Source organism: Lactuca serriola, chromosome 3, assembly GCF_051521515.1.
Source record: "Lactuca serriola cultivar US96UC23 chromosome 3, Lser_US96UC23_V15, whole genome shotgun sequence".
In the NCBI taxonomy this organism is placed as follows: Eukaryota; Viridiplantae; Streptophyta; class Magnoliopsida; order Asterales; family Asteraceae; genus Lactuca; species Lactuca serriola.
Genome location: NC_136410.1, coordinates 109509279 through 109519115, shown reverse-complemented (window position 1 = coordinate 109519115; position 9837 = coordinate 109509279). Strand labels below are relative to the sequence as shown.

General features: G+C 36.8%; 2 protein-coding genes across 3 annotated transcripts; one reads left to right on the top strand and one right to left on the bottom strand.

Annotated features, from left to right (window-relative positions):
* The first annotated feature begins 871 nt into the window (after positions 1 to 871).
* On the top strand, positions 872 to 3132 carry FOLT1 (folate transporter 1). 2 transcript variants are annotated; one of them, XM_079031060.1, is made up of 11 exons: positions 872 to 1095; positions 1183 to 1259; positions 1477 to 1553; positions 1652 to 1742; positions 1847 to 1940; positions 2014 to 2087; positions 2198 to 2308; positions 2416 to 2487; positions 2588 to 2608; positions 2738 to 2800; positions 2916 to 3132. In XM_079031060.1, exons 1-10 carry the CDS (start codon positions 978 to 980, stop codon positions 2798 to 2800), a joined length of 798 nt encoding a protein of 265 aa, XP_078887186.1. In that variant the 5' UTR covers positions 872 to 977; the 3' UTR covers positions 2916 to 3132. The 2 variants fall into 2 exon arrangements, with proteins under 2 accessions (XP_078887186.1, XP_078887185.1); XM_079031059.1 differs by having other exon boundaries at positions 2733 to 2800.
* Positions 3133 to 7581: 4449 nt separating this feature from the next.
* Positions 7582 to 8994, bottom strand: LOC145093021 (epoxide hydrolase 1-like). Its single transcript, XM_079031058.1, has 4 exons — positions 8564 to 8994; positions 8306 to 8485; positions 7964 to 8202; positions 7582 to 7893 (listed from the first exon to the last, which is right to left on the bottom strand). Exons 1-4 carry the CDS (start codon positions 8867 to 8869, stop codon positions 7653 to 7655), a joined length of 966 nt encoding a protein of 321 aa, XP_078887184.1. The 5' UTR covers positions 8870 to 8994; the 3' UTR covers positions 7582 to 7652.
* Between the last annotated feature and the right edge of the window lie 843 nt (positions 8995 to 9837).

The window sequence follows — 9837 nt, the reverse complement described above, 5'->3', positions numbered from 1 at the left end:
TCTGGATCTAAGACTTCTTTCTCCAAGCTTAGCAACTTCAAGATCTTCCAACTCCTTCACAATGAACAAAATGAACACCAAGCTCTCTTCAAAGACTCAAATGCTTGACAAAGGAGGCTACAACCCGTTTTAGGGGTTTGGAGGCTTTGGGTGTTGGTAAAGAGGTCAGCTCCAGACAATAAGGATGCTTAAATATGGTGCAACACCCATATTTAGGGTTTAATTAAAGTCTACGTACGCCCAACGTACACATGTGTACGCCTAACGTACGCGACCTAAGTTCCGTCCCGCCACCAACCCAGTACGCTAAGCGTACAAAGTGGTACGCCCCGCGTATTGGCTTCTACAAAAGACCAAGTGTGTATAAAATAAGAACTATATTACCCTTCTAGACCCTTTTTCTATTGTTTTTATTAATCATGCACGACGCATGTGTATAAACCTAGTTTAAATTAATGTTTTAAAAACCGATCGGACCGAGGACTATAGCGGTTCAACGATGACCGATTTATGCTAAGTTCTAGATCGTATTGAACCGGACAGTTTCTTTAAAAACCAGGTTGAATTGGTATGATAGAAATAATAAATAAAAAAAAAAAAAAAAACGTTTGAACCAATCTATTAAACTTTAATATTTAGATTTCACTTCCTTTAATAACAAAAACAATCCATTTTTAAAGAAACTTGAGTAGCATGATTGATAAAGTTATCTAGCATCTACACAAATCAAAAGACAACGCCACTGTCAAATATAAATCAGCAATCGGATGGATTAAACTGAAAATCAATTATTATTTACAGATAACTAAAAAACCAAATTTTAAAACGTTGGTTTAAAACTTTAAATATATTTGGAAATTGCAACTTGCAACTTACTAGTACATGTTTCTGGGAGACCAAGATTGCCAACCAAACTGCCTTTTCTTTTCTTCTCACAAGGAACACTACTGAAGCAACCGCAATCGGAAAAGCTAAAGATGGCCGCCGCTCAGGCGGCACACTGGCAGTGGGAGAACGCCGCCGCCGGATCCGTAGCCGGATTCACTACCGTCACGTTTTCGCATCCCCTGGACGTCGTTCGTACCAGATTCCAAGGTGCGTTAGTATCAATCTCCTGAATTTGTCATAAATAAGAAAACCTAATACTCCTCTTCTTTCTACCTTCTACTCGATTTTCAACAGTTAATGATGGTCAAAACCCTCATCTCCCGAGCTACAAGAACACTCGTCAGGCTCTCTTCACCATAGCTCGATCAGAGGTTGCTTTCCTAAACTTAATTAATTCCCAATTGCAATTTCTCTGTATTCTCTCCTAGAGTGACACTTTTATAGCTCAAGTAAACCAAATGTATGTGCCTAAAGCTACTGAACCCAATTGAAATCACGATGTTCGTATTCTAGGATTGAATAGAGAAGTTTAATTACCTTTTAAAACCTAAATTTTTGGATCGAATCACTTGATACGATCCTTTTCAGGGTCTCAGAGGACTCTATGGTGGCTTTTATCCTGCTGTTCTTGGCTCCACTATTTCTTGGGGTTTATACTTCTTCTTGTAAGTAATTTAGACTCTAGATTTCACATCAATGATAGAATTAAACATTAATGGAGTTGCTTATACGAAATCGAAACAATCTTCTCCTTTTCTTATAGCTATAGCAAAGCTAAACAAAGGTATCTGAAGAATAGAGATGAGCTAACCCCAGGTCTTCATCTTGCTTCAGCTGCTGAAGCCGGAGGTTTGGTGAGTATATTTCTTCTTCAATTTTTATGTCTTTTTTGGTATATTTATACGTTTTAACTATATAAATTACCTTGATTATCATAAAATTCGTCATATTTTTTCAGGTATGTTTTTTAACCAATCCCATTTGGCTTGTGAAAACAAGATTACAACTTCAAACTCCTCAACATCTTACTCAGCCATATTCTGGTTTCCATGGTGTGTTCTGAATCTTAAATTAAAAACATAAAATTACATTTATTTGATTATCGAATCTGCTGAATGGTTTCAGACGCTTTAAAAACCGTTGTGAAAGACGAAGGGTGGAAGGCGTTATACAAAGGGCTTGCACCTGGTCTTATTCTGGTTAGATTTGGTATTATTTTCAATTTATTATTTATATTTTGAAATTCCGTTTAAAAACATCGTCACATTTTATGAATGTTTAAATACAATTTGCGTGTAAATATATGCAGCAAGTGAGTCATGGAGCTATTCAATTTACTGCATATGAGGAGCTGCGTAAATTTCTTGTCAACTCTAGATTTGAACAAAGCGTGTTGATTTCCAATAGTGCTGATTTATTGGTAACTTTGGTTATTCATATATAAACGATTATATATATACAACATCGAAGATTTAAAATGAAATTTTGTTTTTATAAAAATATAATTTAGTTTGATTTTTCTTGTAGACGACAATTGATTATGCAACGTTAGGAGCTTCTTCAAAACTGGCTGCTATCCTTGTCACGTATCCATTTCAGGTTTTCTAAATATCCAATTAAACAAACTAATTAACAATTTCAAATTTTAATTAATTAATTAATTAATTCTCATCATTTGAAATGGTGTAACGTTTTTCAGGTTATTCGTTCTCGCTTGCAGGTAAACAAGCTTTTGACTACACCGTTTCTCGAGTTATATATATATATATATATATATATATATATATATATATATATATATATATATATCTGAACCTTTTTTTTTAAATCGTTTAAAATTTTAGCAAAGACCAGGTATAGATGGAATTCCAAGATATGTGGACAGCTGGCATGTCGTGAAGAAGACTGCTAAGTGAGTGCAATACACGTGTTATGTTATGTTATGTTATGTTATGTTATGTTATATAGTAAATAGTGATAGTGTGTCTATAATTCCGTTTGATAGTATAGTGAATGTTGGGTTGTAGGTTGGAGGGTGTACGTGGTTTCTACAAAGGCATCACAGCAAATCTTCTTAAAAATCTTCCTTCTGCTTCCCTCACGTTTGTTGTATACGAAAATATTCTCAATATGCTTACATTACCAAGAGCTAATTAAGACCTAACCATTTTTACATGTATAATAACATCACTAAATGGTATATGTAGTATTTATTATTAAGTAAGAATATGTACTTCAAAAGAACATCAGACAAAAGGCTTTTGGCCTAGTGGTAAAGAGTGATTATCTACGTTCAAGTCTCTTAGGAGACATAGGTGGTATTTAGGAGTAGGTTTAGATAAGGAAACTTAAACCAACTTGCTTAAGCCTCAAGTTTACTCGGTTTCCAAGTCCTACTCGACTTAGAATTCCAACAATCAACCCAAATCTCTAAGTCCTTCTGGAGACTTCTTCGATCCCAATTAAGGTATGCATTGCCTTAAATTTGGTTCAAGCTAGCGGTTTTGTAAGAATGTCGGAAATGAACTCAATATCTACTTGTTTGTTTTCAACACAATGACGAATAAAATGAAACCTCGTATGAATGTGTTTACTCTTTCCATGAAAACCGGGATTCTTCGTTAGTTCAATAGCCGATTTGTTATCAACTCTAAGAACCACTTTCTCTTGTGCTTTGTTCATGATTTCTCCGAGCAAATCTTGAAGCCATGTTGCTTGACATGCAGTCGCCGTGGCTGCCATGAACTCCGTCTTGCAAGATGATAAAGCAATGATATTATCTTGCTTTTGCGAACACCATGTAATTGGAGATGACTCGTAGTAGAAAATGTGACCGGTTGTGCTTTTTCCATCATCCTGGTCAACATTGTGACTACTATCACCATAACCAATAAGTCACATTTGTCCTATCCTCCCGTACTTGATTTTGTATCCCGTTGTTCCCCGTAAGTACCTTAGGACATGTTTGATTGCACCGTCATATGATTCTCTTGGACTTTGCATGTATCGGCTAATAACTCCAACCGCATATGTCATATCAGGTCTTGTTTACAAGAGATATCTAAGGCATCCTGCCACCTTTCGATATTGTGTTGGGTTGATTTCGGGTTGATTTTCGGCATTTGACAACTTATTTCCCGGTTCCATTGGAATGTGGGTTGGATTGCAATCATGTAAACCGACTTCTTTATAGAATGCGTTGAGCATATGTTTCTTGGTTTACAGTAATCTCCGATTCCTCTTGCTTAACTTCATTTTCAAGGTAATAAGCCAATCTTCCAAGATCCGACGTCTCGAAATTCTTGGAGATCTCTAATTTGAACCTCTTGATCATTCTCAAATTTGTACCTGTGACATATAAATCATCTAACATATATTGCCAAAATCAACAAGTTAGATCTTTCACTTTTCCGGTACACCGATGGTTCTTTCATGCAATTTTGAAATTTAATACTCTTCAAAATCCCATCAAGCTTTGTGTTCCATGCTCGAGGTACTTGTCTTGGACCATATAGTGCTTTTGTAAGGCGATATACTTTATGTTTGTTGCCTTTCTTTATATAGCCTTCCAGTTGCGATATGTAAACGGTTTCCTTAATTCTCCATGTAAGAAGGTTGTTTTAACAGCTAAGTGGTGAAGTTCCAACCCACGAGTACCAACCAAGGCTATAAGAAATCGGATGGTTTCGATTCGAGCTACCAGGGCAAATACTTCTTGAAGATCAATCCCGGGTTGTTGCACGTAACCTTTAGCAACCAACCTTGCCTTGTATTTATTAATGGTGCCGTCTGCATTTTTCTTCAATTTGAACACTCACTTGAGTCCAATTGGCTTCACCCCCATAGGCTTGTTCACGAGAGTCCAAGTATTATTCTTGTTTATCAAATTAGTTTATGCATCCATGGCTTTGACCCACTCTGGTTCTTTCTTCGCTTCTTCAACCGGTACCGACTCGTTATTGGTTGTTAGAAGGAGTTCTTCGAGATTATCAATATGAAGCTCATAATCTTGAAATCGTCTTGGATGTATTCTTGTTCTCGATGACCTTTGGTTTGCAGCTCCTTGTTGAACATTATTATTAACCGGATTTAGTTGTTCATTATCTTGTACTTCCGCTCCGTCTCCAATCTCATGATCCAATTCAATCGGTTCCATTGGATCATTGTTTACATCGAATCATTGTTTACATCATTTCCTTGATTGTTGTTTGCCTCGTCTTCTAGGTAGTCCCATGGTATTATGAATAAGCCCGGTTATTCATTGTTGGTTTCTGCTTCTTTAATCTAATCTCACCATTTGGTTTCATCAAAAATAACATCTCGACTTACGATTATTTTTTGTGTTACTGGGTTAAATAATCGATAAGCTTTCGTACCCGGTTTGGAACCAACATGCACTAGTGGTCTTGATCTTGCATCAAACTTTTTTAGATTAACTGGTTCAACTTTTGCATGTGCTAGACACCCAAATATACGAACATTTTCTAAATTCGGTTTTCTTTTATACAACTTTTCGTAAGGAATTATATCACCAAGGACTCTTGTGTAAACACGATTGATTAGATTTGTAGAGTGATTTACCGCTTCTCCCTATAAGTAGTTTGGAACATGCATTGCCTTCATTATACTTCGTGTCATGTCCATAAGTGTTTGGTTTCTTTGTTCCACAATTCTGTTTTGTTGTGGAGAGTATGGGGCGGTAAGGCAGCGTTTGATTTTGTTTTGATCACAAAAATAATTAAACTCGAGAGAAATAAACTCACCCCCTCGATCACTTTTAAACACTTTCAAAGGCTTTCCAAATTTCATTCTCCACCAAAGCTTTGAATTTTTTTAATTGTGTAAACGCCTCACTCTTTTCTTTCATCAGATAAATCCACATAAATCGTGAAAAATCATCAATTAGTGTAAAAATATACCGATTTTGACCATTGGTGCCGGCATGATTGGACCGCATAAATCACCGTGAACTAGTTCCATTTGTCATTTTACTTTGTATGTTGTCATAGTCAGGAATGACTTTCTTGTTTGCTTGTCCACCAAGAAAGACTCAAACAATTGATTCTCATGATCAAATTGGGGTAATCCTATGACTAAACCCTTCTTGGACATCTTTTTCATTGTTTCGAAATTGATGTGTTCGAGTCTCGCATGCCATCGCCATGTATCTTCACTTGGTCTCAAATGAAGACAAATAGGTGCTCCAATTTGTAACTTTATTTGATAAAGGCAGTTTGGAGTTTTTTGTATTTTCATTAATAAGCAATTATCGGCGTCGTGCATGGTCAAATAGTTGTCTTTCATTTGAATATCATACCCGACTTTGGTTGCTTGTCTGAGACTAATAATATTGTTTTTGAGATCCGGTATGTAATAAATCTCTGTCATAAGCCTTTGTTGACCCCTCTTGCCTTGGAAAAGTATAACACATTTTCCCTTGATTTTTACACGAGAATTATCTCCAAATTTAGCCCTCCCGGTTATGCCTTCATCAAGTTCAGAGAAAAATGACCGGTTTCCCGTCATGTGATTGTTTGCCCTGTTATCCAAATATCACACATCGTTATCTTGTGAGTCGTATCGAGACGGTATCATCTTTTCTTCGTTTAAAAATACAGTCTCGTGTAAAAATACGATCTCGTCGGTATCGTCATATTCGATAAAATTACTTTCTTTTAATTTTTTAATTCGGTCCGGGCATTGAGATGCGAAGTGGCTCGGTTTATCGCACCAGTAACAAATAATTTTTGACTGGTCTTTTTTATTCTTATTTTTCTGATTAGGGTCATAATGGAATTGGGCCTGCTGTTGGACCGGTGATTATTGGACCGAGTGATGTTGTTAGGCCTTCCTCCTTAGGCCTGTTTTGTTTTAGACCCACTTGAGCCTGATCCACTTGACCCATTCGACCGATAGGATCCGGATCCACTTGAGCCATTAAACTCGTGTGCTTTGTTCCCAGTCACACCACCAGACCCGCAAGCCTCCATTGCCTTCCCCTTTCTTCTCCAATTTCGATTCGAAGCTCCACCATGCTCGACGAACAGAGCTTGATCTTTCTCCCCACTATAAGATTCTTCTTCTGTGATCCTCTCTTCGTATGCCTTCATACTGCCGACTACATCATCGAAATTGGTCTTATTTAGGTCTAGTATTTGTTCCAGTGATGCTACTATATGAAAGAACTTTCGTGGCAACGACTTAAGGAACTTCTTTACTAGTTTGGATTTGTCGATCACAGATCGTAATGCCGTCGATTTTGAAGAAATTTCGGACAACTTTCTGAAGAAACTGTCGATTGTCTCTGATTCGTTCATCCTGAGTCGATCAAATTCGACGCTTAGGGTTTGAAGACGGGCCTCCTTCACATGATCAATCCCAATGTGTCGAGCCTTGATTGCGTTCCAGAGCGCTTTTGCAGAATCCACATCACTGATCTGCATAATCAAGGATTCGGGGATTGCTTGATACAAAAGCCCCATTGTCAGCTAGTTTTTCTCTTCATTATCTTCTGTTCCAACTTGTAGAATAAGATTAAAAAACTTAAACCAACTTGCCTAAGCTTCAAGTTTACTTGGTCTCCAAGTCCTACTCGACTTACGATTTCAACAATTTTTCTTTAATCCAACTATTTGTTTCTTTTAAGATTGACAATTTTGAAAAAGTTAATTGGTTTCTATTATGAATCAGACATTTTATGGTAGATAGTAATAAATAACGAAAATTTGTGTTTCTTAACAAATCATATAAAGTCTTTTAACTCTTTATGCAAGTTTGTGAAGAAAAGATAAGATGTGATCAGAAACTTGTTGAGGTTTCTCTTGATGAATAAAATGGTGGCCTTTGATCATCACAACTTCAATATCAGGAATCAATTCTTTCATAACATCACTCTCAACAAATTCTTTCGTCCAGCTTTTAAACCCATTATCTTCGTCTCCAATAATCAGCTTCGATGGAACTTTTATCTTTGCCCCTTGCCATGGCGCTTGAAGCTCCCACGTCCTTCAAAATTACAAAAATAAGTATGAACAAAATTACAAATCAGATCCAATATCTGTGTTTTGAAACTTACAGATCCATAGCACGATAGTAATTTAAGCCTCCAGTAAATCCAGTCTCCTGAAACTTATCTGCATACGCTTGAAGCTCATCTTCAGTAATCCATGGAGGCAATGAAGGAGTTTCCATGTGATCGATAATCTCAATTCCAGAAGGTGCTACCAGTACATCGCCATGGTTGATCAGCAAAAACTTTTTGATTACAGTCAAGCAATCGTATTTCGCAAAAGCCCTCTCTGCTCTTCCCAATTCCTATATTAATTTCCTAAACTTTATGAAACTCATCTCCATGTAAACACAGTGAGAGAAAGAAGAAGAAGAAGAAGAAGAGAAGAAGAAGAAGAAGAAGAAAAACCTGGAATTGAGTGATGTATAAATTATCTCCAAACGATTTGGTGAATAACTTATTTGGACTGATTGGGGATCTAGGAAACAACGGAATACCGAGAGCAACGATTCCTTTGACTCTATCTGGCCGGAAAAGACTCAGATGCCAGGCGGCGTGTGCGCCCCAATCGTGTCCCACCACAAACACCTGATATTCATGCGTACACAAAATCAACCCTAATGCTAATTAAAGCTTCATCGCCATTAAAGCACACAAATGACATACCTGTTGTTGATTGAAGTGATCTAGAACGCCGATGAGATCACCGACTATGTGGAAGAAGGTGTAGGAAGAGGGAGAGGGTGGAGAGTCGGAATCGCCATAGCCGCGGAGGTCAGGTGCGAGGACACGGTAACCGTGGTTAGTTAAGTAAGTGATCTGATGGTGCCATGAAAACCAGAGCTCCGGGAAGCCATGGAGGAGGAGCACTACAGGTCCGTTGCCTTTTTCTGCAACATGCATCGATATTCCGTTGGTTTTGATTGTATGGTGAGTTATTTCACCCATCTTCTTCATCCATTCCATTTCCATGTCTGTAACTGGAGAGACGTTTGTTTCCTGTTAGAACACTGGATCATGAAAGTCAAAATTAAAACTTGCTGCATTCAAACTTATTGTGATTCTGGTCAACGGCCCCATTTTCAAACACGTATGTGATTTTACTTCTTTTATATTAGAGAAGATTGTAAATTTGGTCCATGTAGTTTGCTAATATGCTTGGTACAGTCCAATCGGTTTTAAAAATTATCGATATGGTTTACTTTTATTATAGATTTGGAAGACGGTTTTACTCATTTCTTTTTTTCCATTTATTATTATTATTATTATTATTATTATGGTTATTTTAGAAATAAGAAACAGTCAAACGCACGGTTTTTCATGTAATTTCTACTCAAGAACTCACATGCAGTTGGAAAAAAACCTACCACCATTGTTGCGATTCTTTCACTTTTATCAGTGTACTTTCAAGTTTCAATCGAAACCAAATGACACAGTTTCATATAAAGTTTCATCGTCGACCCTCTAGCAGCACCATGACCACACCCATGATCATTGGCACGAACCACCATCCAAGAATGCTTGTGGTCATGTTTCCTTTTACGATAATGAGATCACCTTCAAGTCAATCCCTTTATATAGGCATAGTCCTATAAATTATTTCTATTTGACTCAATTAACTACACTCGGTAGAAACGATTATGAGTTTAAAAGTCAATATTAATAAAGATCTTTGTATTAAGTACTTGGCATAAGAAGGGATTCGATATACAACAAGGGGCCAAGATAGCGATAGCTAGGGATGAGTGTGGATGTGGGGATATGTGTGATCATTTTTTATATACATTTGACCATTGAAATTATTCCACATGTTTAAGAAAATATAATATTATTTATAACAATAGATAGTATTATCTTTTTAGGTACATTTGAAACAACTTCAATGGTAAAATGTGTACAAAAATTATTGTTGGCTAAATATGAACATCAAAACAAAGTAT